Source organism: Saccostrea cucullata, unplaced genomic scaffold (genome assembly GCF_032062105.1).
Source record: "Saccostrea cucullata isolate Sc308-1 unplaced genomic scaffold, CSIRO_AGI_Scuc_v1 ctg1744, whole genome shotgun sequence".
Classification (NCBI taxonomy): Eukaryota; Metazoa; Mollusca; class Bivalvia; order Ostreida; family Ostreidae; genus Saccostrea; species Saccostrea cuccullata.
The window spans coordinates 107,392-125,181 of NW_026929032.1; the positions used below are offsets into that span (position 1 = coordinate 107,392).

The following is a 17,790-nucleotide window of genomic DNA, read 5'->3' on the forward strand; positions in this document are numbered from 1 at the left end:
CATCAATAATATAAATATAATAACGTTTTTTCTTGGCTTTTAAGGAATTTTGAGCTATGAAATTAAACTTCCCCGAATCACCCCGGTCCCTTTCATAACTTGAATTGCTTTCTCGAGAAATTAATTTAAAAAGTTTATTTATGAATACAAAGTTTCTCTCTTTTGTTTTTCATGGCTCGAAAAGAATCTTAATAGTAAGAATATTCCTAAGCCAACTTTTTGTAGGTTGATAGTTCTACATCTACATATTATGTCTTAATTGAATAATTGTAATTTTCCCGGAAGGTTGGCTAGGACCTATAATAAGGTGAGCATCTACTCAAATTACACCCAGGACCCAACGGTTAATTTTCTAACACCCTCTATTCAAAAACGTTAGGTGGAAATCTATGGTCAGTAGAGTAGAACCATGCAATATGTAAACATTATTTTACAAAATGACACAATGTCTGAACAGAACAACAATTAAAATATATATATGGAATCAAAGTAAACTGCAGCTGAATGCGACCAAGCCAAAAGGAAATATAATGTCAATGAAACCCTTTTACATATAATTTGTTCAAATAAAGAATATAATAATTTTATAGACTTCAATGCGGATGAATCCGCGCACTACATTTTTATTAACTGCACAAAAATTAATATTCAAATGGGAATTCAAGCTGACCTATCGTGTCTCCTTTATATTAGTAAGCATATAAACATTTAAGCAAATAAAATTTAACTTAATTAAATACACAAACAACGCAATGATCTAACTGTGATATGTAAAGAACTATTTTTTTGTGTTATATATAAGTTATTGCCCTTTCATTTTAAATAATTTTCATTTTCCTCAGTAAATTTGCACTTCTGTTTAATCAAGTTTAAAAGATAATGTTCAAGAATAAACATTTTATGATTTCTTTATTAAAGAAAGATAAAATTTTTCTTTGGTTATTGAATAAGCATATTTTTCATCATGTTTATGAATAAAAACAATAAAACATCTATGTTATAAGCATATAAAGAGTAAACCGGTAACAAAATTTATGCATAAGTCAGTTAGAAGGAAAACAAAACAAAAAAGAAAGAGAGGTGAGACAGATTGAAAGTGAGTGGGGAGAGAGAGAGAAGAGAGGGAGTGGAGTGAGTAGTGGGGTGTGGGGAGAGATAGAGAGAGAGAGGGAGTGGAGAGAGAGGGGGGTGGGGGTGTAGAGAGGGGGGTGAGGGTGTGGGGAGGGAGTGAGGGGAGTGAGTGGGAGAGAGATGGGGAGGGAGTGAGAGTGTGGGGAGAGAGAGAGTGGAGTGAGACTGGGGAGTGTGGAGAGAGAGAGGGAGTATGGAGTGAGAGGGGGGAGTGGGGATAGTGTGGCGTGGGGAGAGACACTGGGGAGAGAGTGGGAGTGTGGGGGGAGTGTGGAGAGAAAGATGTAGTGTGGAGTGAGAGTGGGGAGAGAGAGAGAGGGAGCGTGGAGAGAGAGAGAATGGAGTCAGACTGGGGAGTGTGGGAGAAAGAGTGGAGAGAGGGAGAGGAGTGTGGGGAGATAGGGAGTGGGGAGACAGAGGAATATAAGAGATTGGAGAGATAGATAAAAAAAGGATTCTAACGTTGTAAGGATTCTAACGTTGTAAGGTTTTCAACTTGCAGACGTTACACATAATATACACATATGATACAACAAGTACGAGTACTTTGTCATATTAAGTAGATTCTTTATCTAAAATGATGCGTCACATTAAAATATTTCACTATACTTATTATATATACAGTATATGATATATCCCATTTAAAAGGACGTGACCTTTTATAATTTGTTGGTAGGAAAATTACTGGGTGTTTTTAGGTCTTAAAAGCAAGGGCCTGGGCCTTTCCATTTGGGAAAACAAGGACAATTTATTGAAATTGAGAAAAATATATTTAATATTTTTTGTAAATAAATACAAATTAGATTTTTTTGTTTCATTTGCAAGAAATTTTATTGACTTATTTTGCATTCAGTCAACTAGTTTTTAGAGCATGCCTTTTAATTTTGTTTTTGAACACCATTCCTGATAAACATATTACTGAATTCAGACATTTTTAATCATATTTGTTTTATTCTTTTCTCTTTTGGGGAATTTTCTTCTACGAAATGGGGTAAACACCTTTTTACAATTGGGAATTGGGCCTATTACAGGTTTCCTGCGACCCCTAAAAACCCTAGCCTGAATTGTATCTTTACGTAAGAATACTTTGTAGGTACTTGGGTTTAACGTAGGCCAATTATTCTGAAGAAGAGGAGAAATATGTTGATTTAATGTGACAAGACATGATGGGGATAAGGCTATCATATTTCATATAGGTGTATTCTTTGTATATGTAACAAGACCTTTTATTTGGAACAACCAAAGTTGCCGTCTTGTTCGTGGCGTTTGACCCACTTTAATTTACAAAATCATGCAAAACTTTGACCTTTGGCAATAAATTTTGAACAGTTGGTACTATGGCTTTTATACACTTCACATGATTATTATTTATGACGACTTTCCATTGGTATAAATATTTTTGACGTTTTTTTTTTTTACCTTGACTTTAAAGTTGGACCCACTTTGTTAAAATATTTAACCTTGGCCATAACTTTTGATCAGTTGTTATTGGGGCTTTTAAATTTCACAGGGGTATACATGTGCATTGTGACAAGACCTTCCTCTTAATACCAACAATTTGGACCGTTTGACCTTGACCTTGCGGCTTGACCTTCGGATTTGCGAAACGTCAACTTTCCCTTCAGCTGCCATACTGGAGCATTAGTGTTTCACAAACAGTTCTTGTTTCTTAGTAGGAATTTTTCACACGGTCCTGATGCAGTTTTGGTATTTGCAAAAAAGATCTTATATTAATCGTTATTGGTTCCGGAATTTACTCTCTGGAGGCCGACATGTCTACTAATCTCGTCTTCGGATTGTCCCATGACAAATCACGCTTCGTTTAATATCTGTTTAGGAATGGATGAGAAAAATGAAATAGCAGATTAGCACGACTTGCACAGATGATGCCAGGAAGAATTAGATTTCGAGACATAAATACCAAGAAAACGAAAGATTAAAAATCGTAATGTTTGTATTTCTTTGTAACGGAAAACAATGTATGTATTACATCAAAATGTACAATACAGATCCATCGCTTTTTTTTATACCCCCGCTTGAAAAGTGGGAGGGTATAGTAATCGGTATGTCCGTCCGTCCGTCTGTCTGTTAAGCTTTGGAGTACCCATCTCTTTTCTGCAACTCCTCTCGTACCACTGAAGGAAATTTAATGAAACTTTCACATAATCTTTATTACATACTGCCATTGTGCACCTGTTATTTTACTTTTTGATCTGACATGTATTTTGGATTTTCCAGAGTAAAACATTTACACTGCCATTATATTCATATGGGAGGCGGGGGTATTATATTTAGTGAGTTCATTGCTCACAGTACCTCTAGTTCCTTCTATTCAGGCTGAGGAAACTATCGTAGAGTGAGGATTTTTAGGGGTACTATAAGTTAAGCTTATTATAAAGGTTTTGATGTAGTCCGTTAAAATTTTAATCGTTAAATAAGCACCATTGTGCATACATCTTGTACTAGTTTTAATCTAACTTCTAACTTAAGTGTAAAACGTCATTAAACGTATATCAAACATACTGCAAAATTAATTATTACGTCACGGAACTCACTCTGTAGTGAGAAACGATTATAATGATAATCTGCAAGAAAAATAAACTTTAAACTTTCAATGATCATTTTTAGATTTGCTTTGAAATGTCAAACAAATCAGCAGACTTTGTTTGAAAGACACTGTCATACTAATGATGATTTTTGAAAGTTAAAAATCAAAATGATTTTTTAAGGATTTGAAATCGATTGAAATATGGGTATCAAACCGATCATGCCAAAAAGCACATGGTGGGTGCCGCCGGTCGGCAGGGAATGCTCACTCCTTCTTAGCATCTGATTCTACCTCGGATGTTTTAGATGTCTGCGTTTGTCCTTCTGCTGGGTCCGCCGTTATAAAACATACTTAAGTCTGAGAATACTCTCAAATCTGTGATTTTCTCAAATCCAAAATTCTCAGACTCAGCGGCCGTCATAAAAAAGTTGAGAAAAATAAAAATTCCTTTTTAAACTCTGTTTTATTCTCAAATTCTCAGCTGAGTAATTTTCAAGACTTGAGTTGAGATTTTTTTGAGAATTCTCAAAGTTTTATGACGGCGGACTGATTTGTACTTTTTAATGGACATTTGAGCTTGAATACCGCGTTATCTCCGTACATTTTATCTTACTGCATTTTGTTTTTGTTGTTTTTTCCTCTAGCTTAACCTGTCAGATTAATTGATTATTCTCTGTTGTATCAACAGCCAGCTGATGTTCAATATTAAATTATCTAATCAGGATCGTGCATCAAATCCAATGAATATAAAAGGATGACAAACAAACCTTTAATTATTCAGGAGTACGGCTATATTTGAGGAAAAGCACTGTTTACTGTATTACTGCAATATAATCATTTCAATCGGATTCCTTTTTCCAAGAAGCATGCAGTTTTCTCAATTCTCTCATAGCTAGACAGGTTAAAAAATCACTGCTTGTACTCCGTATCACAATGGTTAATAATTTCTTTTAAGGAAAGAAAGTTTGCATTTTAGAGTGTTTCAGTGAAAACGGTACTCATTTAAGCACGCATAGTCATGACAGATGATCCATAAACCTTGTCAAAGGGTTGAGGAAAAGGTGCAATGTATATTAAAAAAATAAAATAAAAAACATTTTTTTCTCTAAATTTTACACTGATATTTCCCATCCTTTAATCAGTCTGCGGTAGTGGTAAGATCAGATATAGGACTAAGGCTTACCATTTCCTTAAAAGTAACCACTGAGTCAGATACCAAATTCTCCTGCTGAGGTAGTCTTTCATTTTTTTTTTAAAAAAAAACCTTATTTCTTTATTCATTTTGACAAGTTCTTTTTTTTTTAAGGAATATACGCAAAAAATATTTGTCTAAATAATGAATTGAAGCTTGAAACTAAGACTATTCTCTTCTATAGATTGATTAGAATTCGATCTGCAGAGAAAAGGGAGAAACTGAATCGGCGAAAATCTGTGTCCGGTTTCACACATTTAAACTTTTGACCCCCAGAACCATTTAAGTTAATCAATAATTGAGATAAAACAAAAAAAATATTGTGATTAGGAAGAAATAAAAACACCTATTAGGGTCACATTTAGATAAAGGTATTGATTGGTGCGGATTTATTAGTTTTATCGGCAATTAATAAGTTGTACAAGTCATTAGGGAAAGTTAAACCAGCGAAAGCCATGATCGCCGTCAAGAGATAAGGAATTGTGAGTGATTGGAAAAATAAATTGTAAAGACAACCAAACATTTTTTAACGCTGAGTGCATTCATTTTATACAGTGTTATGTTAAAAGTAACTGACCAGGCTTTAAATTGTCTAAACTATTGATATTCTGTGTGTAGAAAAAAAGGCGAAAATACCTGCATAAACGATGGAGACAAAAAAAATTGTCTATGACTGAATAAAATTTCAACACCTTAGGAGAGTCCCCTAGTTGACGAAAAAAGAAGAGAGGCAGGGGTGGGGTGGGGCCATCAAGGTTGAATAAAGTTTCTCCTTCTCTACCTTTCATTTTATTTTTAATTCACTAATATGAGATCTGTAACAAATTCTGTTTATTTTGAATGAAATCGAAATGAACTAAAATATACTTCACTTGACAGTCGCAACTACAGAATTAAATAAATAAACTGTAAAACCTGTTATTCTAGACAAGAGATTTTAATCATTTAAGGCAAATCAGTTTTAATACTTAACATCGGCCTTTGGGCATGGGAAACAGAACCCAATAATAGGTTAATCGATTTACACTTTATTTTTATCTATCACACCAGTTGATGATAATAAACAATGGGGAATCAATACGAAATAAAGCCCGGGTTCTACTAATTAATTTAATATTTAATCACTTTTTACCAGAACATATCGATTCCTGTTTTGAGGTATCATTATCACTGCATTGACATCCAGTTCAAGTTTGCTAAGTGTCGACATACACACGAGAGCATCGCGGGATTTGTTGAATGAAATAAACTGCTTAAGTTAAGTACTTTATACGTGCGAATTTTTTTTAAAAGACTGGAAAAATATCAGCTTAAAGGTGAAAAAATATCTTTTAAATATTTTTTTTTCTAAAATCCTTAATGCAACACAGTTGGAAGTCGTGATTACTTAATGTGTCTGTATAACAGTTATATAAATATAAAAATATGCATCCAGCCAAAGATGTAAATTTTGAATAACGGAATAGGAGATACATATGAATGCAAAAATTTTATCATGTTGTAAATTTAGCAATTGCATCTCTATTTACTAAGTAGATTCAAAATTTATTAAATAAACTTGCATGCAGAGGAGAAGATTTTTTAATAAAAAAAAATGAATATCCGGGTATGCTGACGTATATTCATCACACATTTCCTCTCCTTAGAATTAGAATCAGGCTTTTGAAAATTGTATTCACAAGTTCAGTGCAAGAACAATCAAGTTTTAAAATTTTTGACGTAAAAGTGTGGGAGTGATCATTTTTTTTTTTTTTGCAAGACGGCACCAACTGAGTGTTCTTGCATTGCTCTCCAATTAAATATTTGTTTAATAATTAATTATGAAAAAATGAACATTTCAAGCAAGTCATTGAATTTCAGAGGGCAAAAAAATGTACTAGTTTTATGACAGATTTTTTTCGTAATTAGTCCAACAAGTCACACCGAAGAACTTAATTTTTAATTCACAAAAAGCGACATTAATAATATTCTGTTTGGAATTTTTTTTTTTATTTTATATACATATAGCAGTTAAAACAAGGTGTGGGGTGAACATATATTGATTTTCGTGATAAATATATAGTGCTGATTAATTCTTTTGATAATTTCAGTGGAATTTTACGACTTTCATTTGTTTTTCCATTTTTCATATAATTTTATGGTCCTAATTTGCTGCTTTCCACTATTCAGTATTCCTATAAAGATTCAAGTTATTTTTTTTTAATATATTTTTACACCTTTTACCCTTTCGCTAAAACAATAAAAACCAAACAAACAATAAAAACTAAACAAACAATAAAAACCAAACAAACAATAAAACCAAACAAACAATAAAAATCAAACAAACAATAAAAACCCAGTCTGTTGTATTTTATTCTGATTCCAATTTAAAAAAAAAATGTTATTATTCATTTCAAGTCTTTGATTATTCGCTAAACACTTTGATATTTTTTTGTCACATTTCCTCTACATTGAGAACAAAAAAGCGAAATATTTGTTATGCATCTTAGTTTTAAGGTGCTCCTTTCCCACACACCTTATGAAATTAAGTTACAGGAACCGTATTAAAAGGATTGCCACAATATTCAGTAAAAACAGTGATCTAGTTCACCATTACGTAAGGATTAGATCCGCAATAAAAATTCCCTGCCTGCACCTAACAGCGCATATGAGAACCTTGACAATTGAAAAAGAATAAATTAAAATCTTTTTTTGGTTAAAGAGTGGGTGAAGCAATTCATGTCACTGAAAAAAGACTACACGTGGGATTTTGCACTGAGGGAAAAAGTTTAAACTATTCATGAGGTCATTAAAATCACCCTTATGATTATATCACAAGTGTCATACATTTATAAGATGTCCTTTAAGCAGACACGCTTCATTTAATCACAACGAAACAGACACTTGAATGTGCATTTAAGAGAGATTTCTTAAATGCTTTATAAAACTTATGGGAGAAAAAACTATGTATTTATACTATATTTTATTTGGGGTGAAGAAATATTCCTTAAATTTTATTTTTGTGTGAGTTTGTATCGATTATTAAATTATCTTATTTTGGAGGAAAAGTGGGGGGGGGGGGGGTTAGATTTTACTTCCCCGTGCAATGAGATAACGATCTTTTAAGAGTTTACAAAAATCGATCGCAGAGATCTGACTTGTGAAACTCTGTAGACGCACTATAAATCAAGCTCGTTCAATGTATGAAGAAAACAAAACAAAAAGGAACTCCTACACTCATTTTTAAACTTTAATTTCTTTTTTTTTAAATGTGGTTTATATGTGTCACCTATGCATTAGGTAGCGACACCTGCGGAAGTAAAAGAAGGTAAAAATGAGCATGTAAATTGTTTATAATATCTCGACGTCTTAATTATTGATAGCGGTGATGGATGGGAAGACAGAAAATTTTACTACTGTGTAGACAGTTAGCATTTTAAGTACGTGTGTGACAGATCTGATAAGGAATTTGTACACATGGATGAAATATATTTTAAAATGTTATTCTGTTGAGAGAGAGAGAGAGAGAGAGAGAGAGAGAGAGAGAGAGAGAGAGAGAGAGAGACTTACCGTCTGTATGTACAGTTGAAATATACGTCCAGTTGAACTGTAGCACAATGTCCAAGAGAGCCTGGGCTTGAAACATATCAGATGGCACCACTCGCATAAAGTACTTGTACAAATTCTTGTCACTTAGTTCCATACTTGTGGCCGAATAACCTATTTGTGGGAGCTTGAAAATCTGTAGTAAATTCTGAACTTGGATGGAATTTTGACTCGTTCCTGGTCCGATTAAACCAACAATAGGTTTCCGATTTTCAGTTTTGCAACCACCAGTTGTATTTTTTGATTGAGATTTATCCAAACTTGCTATAGAATCCTTGATGAAATCTATGCTCTGTTCTAAACAAATAGGAGAATACCAGCACGAATCTCGAATATCATATCCCAGAGTGATGTTTGGTAGTAAGGTTTGATCGTTATTTATTTCCTCTAGGGTCCGAAGAAATATTTCCACACGATGTATCCCGTACTGTTCCCATACTTCGCCACAAGTTCGGGTGTACCCTGTCAAATCCTTAGGACCTTTGTGGACGGGGAACAGGGCCCCGATTACAAGATCCCCTTCGGGCTCCGAGCGGGCAATTCTACGTTTTTCAGCAAAAACTGTCGCTAACAGAAGAAAAAACAAACACCGGAACACCTCCATTCTAAATCCAGTATGACATAATCCAGTGCAGTTTAATAAAACATGATAAAACTGTCAGTGGTTAAAATATTACCTTACCCCTAAAAACGGCCGATTGAAAAAAAAATTATTTGCAGAAGAACGGGTTATTTAAACGATAGCAAACTATCGAATCATTATCAAAATTTTCCTTGCGCATGATAAATTCCTTCCTTGAAAAACATGAAAAAGAAGACTATATTTCTTCTATGTTCGTTTGTTTTTACCGGCCTAATAGTAAAAAAGGCGTTCTATCACTGCCGCGTTACGGAAAGAAGGCATCAAGCGCTCCTGATTTCAAAAGTCGATAGCCACTGACACTTGCTTATACTTGGAATAATCAGAAGTCACATTATCGACAACAATTTGTGATCTCCTGAGACAGGAGAGTTCCAGTGTCAATCAGAGGAAGCACAAACCAAACTGTCAATACGAGAATTTTCTGAAAACTGTTTATCCACTGTTGTTATAGTGAAGAAGTTCATCTATTATTGAAGTTCTCCTTAGTTATTCGTCCCAGGCTAATTTTTCTGGTTTATCATTGTGCTGATTATTACGTCAGAGGTGAGATGTGGAATTAAGAGCTCGACTGACGAAGAGGAAGTGTCAATTAAAATTGTGTGTTAAGATTAAGTAGATACATATTCGGTACAAACGAGGTTTTGATGCATGACCTAATGTCGCATTGTTATAAACACTTAATTTGCATATTTATTTTTTACAGCTTTATGTAAAATGTACAAGACAAAAGACAATTTTTGCTTTTAAAATTAAATTGTACTCTGCAATGCTACATGTATATATTTGAACATGTTGAACCTCCGTTTAGGGGGGAATAAGGTAAGAATGGATTAGGGGGACCTTTTGAAAATAAATGTCTCAAAATGAATAAAAATGGAACGTGTTAAAATTATTGGTCATAGGTCGATGAATTGGTTGATAAATAATTAATATCTGGGTTTTTTTTGACAAGTGCAATTTGAAGTACCGTCTATGTAGTTATTTACGATATAAACAGATAAATATTGGATTTATCATGATTCATGATAATTTTTTCATTCAGTCTCTGTCCTACATCTGTTGTTACATTCTACACGCAATTACAGAAAATAAAATTTGAAAAAAAAGTTTGCCTACGAAAAAAAATATTTATGAATTTCATGCTATAAAATGGGGCTATGGGTACATGTATGTACATGTACTTCATAGCCCCATGTCATAAGATTGTGTTTTGAAATATATGGAGATAGGAACGAACACTTTCAAGCTCAAGAGTCCATTAAAGCATACACATTTTGGAGCAGGGCAAACTCAGACCTCCAAAAAAAATTAGAGGTGGGTCATGTAGAAATGAAGAGGATCCAATGCCGACCGGTAAATAAAATAATATATTTGGGCTAGTAACTGGAGACATTGAGATTTTCTTTAAACTTATATTACATGCTAATAAAATATTAAAGCATAACTTAGAAATTCATGCATTTTTAAGCAATTGGAAGTATTCTTTATCTATAACCATATAGGAGCGGAGCAAACACGGGCCTCCAAAACATCATAGGTGGAACCAAGTGCCATGGAGGAGTGAGCATCCATAACATTTACAGTTTTAACAAAAGAAGGATATGGTAGGTTATTTTTTCGTAAAGAAACATATTAATTTTTCAGTGTCTGACGTACACTGTATTTACTATTTTTCAATAAAAATCTGCATTTTTACTTTTTTTTAATTACAATGTAGATATTAATTACCTGTAAGAAGAAAATTCTGAAGGTACAGAGTACTGTTACATTGACGGTTTTATATGATAGAACGCTTATTATGTTGTAAATTCAAAGCACAAAACCATTTCTTAACAAATCTATACAAAAAAAGAACCGTGTATCACGTTGTCCAAAAAAGCCAGGTCTCAATATTACGATGTAAAAATTCTGTCAATTTTTTTTTCATTTTTATTCAGTGTTGATTGATGGTAGACACTTAAATAAACATTGGAACACCTGTGGTCTGAGAGAGTGTTAACTTACAAGGCAGTAAGGTGATAAGTGACGCTTGATTGCACCTACCTGGACTGTTCTAGCGAGCTCAGCAGATTTGGAGACGTGCCAAAGCCATTGTTAACCAATTAAAGTTTAATCTTAAATCTAGTTTCTTCTTTATCTCGGTAATTTTTTAAAAATTTATTTCATACTTTGTTTAATAAATTAATTAAATAAATAAAAGGTTACATTTAATCTTATGCATGTATGGTGTACACAGGTACACGTAATGTGTAATTTCGTTTGCAAATAAACTGCATGAATGAACAGCTTGGGTATCAAACATAATTTTGACAAAATTTGAACTCCACTACAAACGTTTTGACAGCTTGGGTAGTGGCTTGGACTACCCCTCAGTTGTCAGCAGAAATACAAATCGATAATTGCTGAACTGCTAATTGAACTCTGGTCAGTAATTTGAAAATTCAAATTTATTTTGACAGATTGCTTGTGTGTTTACTTTGACCTTTTCATTTAAATAAAAAGTGTTGCTGTTTATTTAGAAATAACTTTAAATTGAATACAAAGATATTGAATTTCTTCCGAACACATTATCTAGACAGAAAGGAAGTTGCATTCCGTAGTCAAACGATTATGGTAAGTATGCTGTGAAATTCTGTTTTAAATTATGTTTACTCTTACCTTTTTATTTAAATAAAATAAATAAATAATCAAAATTTGGATTGTTGTTTATGTAGAAATGACTATGAATACGAAGACATTGAAATTTTTACGAACGCATTATCTGGACAGAAACGAAAGTGAAAGTACATGTTAAAGAAAATGGCGGCAATCAAAAGAAGAATGCTGAAGTTTCTATTAAAAATGTGCTCATTGCTTTTACTATGATGGAAAAAGAAGAAATAACATCATGAAACTATGTTTTAAAGATAAGTAATCAATGAATTATGTGTATATAGCATTTTGATTAAGAATTTGAGCATAAAAAGGAGATGGAAGGAGAAAATACACCCCCTTATACAATAACACGTTTCCAAAACGACGTTTTACTGGATTTATTGGGAAATTTTATTACGTTGCCCTCGGTATTTACGTGGGGATATTTTACCCCCTTGCTTGTCGTGACAAAGTGAACATCGTGTCACAGCAGGTGTGGACGTTTACGCTCAAAGGCCGTAAGTGCCGCATGACTAAATTTACAGCCCTTCACCGGCAAAGGTGACGTCTCCATATCGGTGAAATATTCTGGAGCGGGACGTTAAACAGTATATAATCAATCAATCAATCACTCAATCGGTATTTCGGTATTTTACCGTGATAAAGTGAACATCGTACATCTTGTAATGGACTTTTACGAGAAGCGCTGACTTTTACAGTTGAATTATTCTCACACTAGGACAGTGTATGAAAGCTCTTTTAAGATATAAATATTAAGCTCAACCTTTAATTCAACGAAAACACAGATGAGTTGCCCTTGAAGAAAACGACAATCATCCTACCCTCAAATCCAGGCCTTGACATATAAGTGTCCCTAACACCATTACAATGACCTCTAGATAGGTTTTCTTATCCATTATCAATTCTATACCTCCGTAGATGACATAGGTTTAAATGTCCAAGTAAACAGTCAACTGTAAAAGTCAGTGCTTCTCGTAAAAGTTCAATAACGGGACTCTACTGTATAAACTAAAATTGTTGAAAAAAAACAACAATTTTAATGTACAACTGTAAATACATTCATATGTATTGTTAAATTTTGCTTTTGATGATTCGATAAAAGTTTACTGACACTACAGACTGATGTTTTAATGAACATACGAATCGGTTGAATTCCAGGTTAAATTAGTCTAGGCGACAAATTATTCTTCATTCAAAAATAGAGAGCATAAAATTACAACATCAAAGGAAGTAATTCTTTTCATCACGGTAGTTCGCTTGACTTGGATCTCGTTTTACTTTTGTTTTTTAAAATCCACTCGAATTTTCAAGAGGGAAGTTTTTTTTGTTTTTCTTTTATTTAAATAAATCTTTTCATTGCTCAAGGCTCGGGGTTGATATTACATGTATATTACGCCACCTTTTGTAATTTAGAAAATATATTTGGCGATGAATTGAATTTCGCATCTTTTAGGAAACAAGAAGTAGTGTTGCCGTTCTTAGAAATACCATTTATTCTGTTCTAATAATTTCAAGTATATAAAAAAATTTTAAATTTGAAAATAATTCAAGTAATTTTTTTATGTACAATATTTCGCTAAAACAAAATGTACAGTTCTGAAAGAAAGACAAATACATGTGGTCTAGACTGTTATCGAAAAAGAAACGTGCTCATATATATAGCCAGTAAACAAAATGTTCTTGAATAAAAATGTTTAGCCTTTTAAAAATTCACCTTTATACCGTATAATTATTTTTAAAGCAAACTTTGCATTCTTTAAAGTAGAGATCATCAAAATAATATTGTTATCTAACTTTGACCGCTTTTTGTAGTATAAATGATTTTTTTTAAAACAGAAAACAAAATTTTATTGTTATAAAAGATTTTTTTTCATTGTTTAATTTTATTTCTGGCTTTGCATTTTTAAAATAACGATAACTCTTTCAAATAATTTTTTTTTTTTTCAATTATTTTATTTTTTTATATATTGCATTTGGCGAAAATTTTGTATTTAAAGTATATTGAATATATAGGCCAACAGGACGAAAATATTTGAATTTCAAATAAATTTTAAATTATGAAGAATGCTTCACATTTCATAGTAATAGACTAATAGTATAGATGGTTGTGCTCCCATATATAGCCAGTAAACAAAATGTTCGATCAAAAGCCTTTTAAAAAAATTTCATGTAATGTACACTTTGTATAGTCACTGAAAATTTTATTGTTATAAAAGATTTTTTTCAAATTTTATTTCTCAAGTTTTTAAGATAACGATAACTTTTTCTAAATTTTTTTTTTTCAATTATTTTCTTTATTGAATTTTCGACTCTTAATCTTTATTGAATTATACACCGGTGGTTTCAGGTAATCCAAGCTAATTGAGGTAATTTAACACCTGTCATCGTTTGATATTGCTAAATTATCTTTAGGCAATATAACATCAAAAGGGCGATAAACTGGCTCTCAGTTATTTTAAGGTTTTATTCAAGTGTCTAAATTTTTATCTAGATTTCCCCAAGTGTTCATTTTTACACATGCCACATCCTAATTGCTATATAGTGTGTTGAATTGCTTTGGATAATCTGTCGGAATCGTCCCGAATACACACACCTGTATCAAAATTTGTCAGTTCCATATAAATTTTAATTGAAAAATTCAATTTTTTGTAGAGGACAGTAGTATGCATATCCTCTCCCCCTCCATTCCCATGAGTCCGAGTTTACACCTGGCGTTTTGTATTAAATGTAAAATTAATTTTACTATTTCCTAAGTTTTTACGAATGAATAGCTGGATTGTGACAGTTAAGGAGGCTCATTACACCACTTTTTGATGACGTACTACACAAAAAAATTAATAAAGGGTAATAACTGACCTTTAAAACGCTTTAAAAATAGATGAAACATGCGGTGTTATAAACAGTGAAAACAAAGTAACATTCATTATGCATATACAAGAAGGATTGCTTTTAAAATTTTCGCCAAACAAGTAATGTGCAATTTCATAGCGATGTATGCAGTGAGCTCTATCAATCAATGACATGTTTGTATGGAGAAAATTCGAGTTAAAATCTACAACCTTGTTGAAATTAAAAAAGTTATTTACTTGCATTATTTACTGTGTTGGTGTTTATTTATATATTTGCTTTATTGATTTAAATATAAACTCTGGCAATTTAAAGCTTTGTTCTGAATTTTAGATGTAATGTTCAAACGTTCCTTAGTGTTTTGAGTCTTGGGTAATTTGGAAAGATAACTCTTGAAAGTGGACTTTTAATACCAAATATTTTTTTAAATTGGAATTTTGATTTCGTTTAAACATTCTTCATTCAATTTGTCACATGTAATTGATATATGCCTATTCAGAACTCATTTTCTTAATGTTTTATATTTTTTGTTTTTTAGGAGAAAATTATTTTTTCTAATAAAATTATTATTAGGTATTATGAGGTATTTTCACTGTGTGTAGTTGTCTTAGCCCATCATTGCTGAAATTTATTTTATAAACTTGAATTACAAAAGCTAAAAAATTTCTAAAAAATATTTATGATATCAATACCCCCTGGATATTTGACATCTACATTTTTCTGTAATGAAATATAAAATAAACTGTGGATGTAATGAGCCACCTTAAGACTTTGTGCGGTTTTTATAAAGGGTAAACTGCCCTTCTTACTTTCAATACATCTTATCAAACATTTTAAAGTTGGTGAGAACCCGCTCTTATAGTGCTGCTATGTGCAAAATGGCCCTGAAAAAAATAAGCATGTTCCATATCCAAGGGGTTCATGTTTTGTTTTGAAAAAATAAAATTTTTTTCAAAGTGCGGACGTAATGGAATATCGACCATATTAACGCTCTTTGAAAAAAATAAACTGAAAACAAATCTTAGGTATCAAAATAAGTAATATAACTTTTGAAATAATTTTGATAATCCAGGATGTGAAAGATCTAATTTTCAAAATTCTCTCTTAAATGTTTTAATTAAATTTTGCAAAATTTTTGAAAGTTTTCAAAACTGTTATAATAATACATATATTTGGGTGCAGCATAAGTAGATATCAACAAATCAGAATTTTGCATTTAAAGATATACGTGTACTATTCTAGGCATTGAAAATTTATCCACATTCAATTTGCTACCTTCAGCTATGTACAGTGTATAAGAAAAAGAGATATGACAGTATAGCCTACCTTTGAAATTAAATCAATACATGAAAATTAAAAATATTCTTTTAAAAGGTCAATTATTACAAATTGATTCTCTCAATTACTACGATCTAAGTGTAATTTTTTTTATACAATTTTTTTTTCAAAGTGCGTTAAAAGTCGCCAAAGTATAAAATGTTGATGTACACTCTTAATGCACTTTGAGAAATTTTTTCAAAGTGCTTTGAATGTGTCTCAAATTTAACGCACTTCGAAAACATTTTTCAAAATGCGTTGATTTTGTCATTATTTTAACGCACTTTGAAAAATTTTTTCAAAGTGCGTAATTTTTTCAAAGTGCGCTGCCACAAGGGTTACATACAAATAATTCTAAAAGACTCATCCATTATAAGTGGAAGACGCATAACAGTTCCGAAAATTCTGTGATTAATGTCTGAAAAAGGATAATTTTTTCTCAAATAGAACGCAGTTTCTTCTCTTCTGCGTTGATCCCGTGAATTATACAACGATTCTGTCAAGAGATTAACTATCACTTAAGATACTTGTACTGATCTATGGACTACACGGATGTTAATATCTCTACTAATCACTCAAGAACAGAAAGTACATGTATATTGCATTTGACATCAATATCTTGGTAAAATGAAAATGATGCTTTTTATGCATATTAGGTTTTATTATGAGCAGTTCAATGAAAGATACATGTACATGTAAGATATATATGCAGGGGGGAATTATTTTCTTTTTTTTTTTTGAATAGTGACATCGTGCTCTAAATGACTTTGATATTAAGAAGTAATAAGATGAACGTATTAATGTAGGCACATGTAGTTTCTCCTAATCGTATGACTGACTAAGAAAAAAAAGATTTATAAGAATAAATGTTTATTCCACACATACTCTGATTTACATATATGTCTTAGAATTCATTATACCCCACGCAACAATTTGCTTGAGGTATAATGTTTTTGACCCGTCCGTCAGTCAGTCCGTCAGTCCTGTTTTTATTTTGGTCAGCGCATCTCCTCAAAAACCGCTGCACAGAATTTTGTCAAACTTTGCAGATATTTAGGACACAATATGTAGGTGTGCATATTACCAGGAAATTCTGATTCCTTTATTTTTTCCGGGAATTTCCGCACTTTTCTACTTAGATTTTTGGCCATACCTTAAAAAAGAGATGAACACTTTGTGTTATTTAGGACACAATGTGAAGATATGCATATTACCAGGAAATTCCGATTTCTTTATTTTTCTGGGAATTTCGGACTTTTCAACTTAGATTTTTGGCTTTACCTTGAATTTAGAAATAAACATATTGTCAGCGCAACTTCTCATAAACCGCTGCACAGAATTTCGTCAAACTTTGCAGATATTTAGGACACAATGTGTAGATCAGCATATTACCAGGAAATTGGGATTACTTTATTTTCCCCGGAAATTTTAGCACTTCGAGTTTGGGGGGAGCGTGGGGTATGTGAGCTTGCTCACTTTTTCTTTGATTCTTGATTGTCCATTCTTATATTATGTTGACCCGTTAATCCCGGTGAAATTAAAATAAAATAAAAGTTTCTGTTTCATATTAAGATTTTTACAAGAATAAGACGTTGATAATAATATACCAACAAAGTTTCGTGATAAACGATATGACTTGAACTTTTCAATCGTCAGCTTCCCTTACTTATGCAAAAATACCCTTGTCCCTTGCATACGAGATTTATATATCTCAGTTGATTAGATATGTGAGAGCATGCTCTACGTATGAACAATTTCTAACACGAGGTAAGTTATTAGCAAACAAGTTGATGAAATAAGAATATATTAAGCAGTCTAATCTAATTATTTCCTGATTACATATGTATGACAAGGAGCATACGACGGATGTGA

At 32.2% G+C, this 17,790-nt stretch overlaps 1 protein-coding gene across 1 annotated transcript in view; it reads right to left on the reverse strand.

Annotated features, from left to right (window-relative positions):
• LOC134279637 (metabotropic glutamate receptor 5-like) overlaps positions 1-9,527 on the reverse strand; it is a 39,274-nt gene extending 29,747 nt beyond the window's left edge. Inside the window, exon 1 of the mRNA XM_062762058.1 lies at positions 8,421-9,527. Within this exon, the coding sequence (XP_062618042.1) occupies positions 8,421-9,060 (640 nt within the window). The 5' untranslated portion in view covers positions 9,061-9,527. The remainder of the gene's footprint in view (positions 1-8,420) is intronic.
• Positions 9,528-17,790: the final 8,263 nt, after the last annotated feature.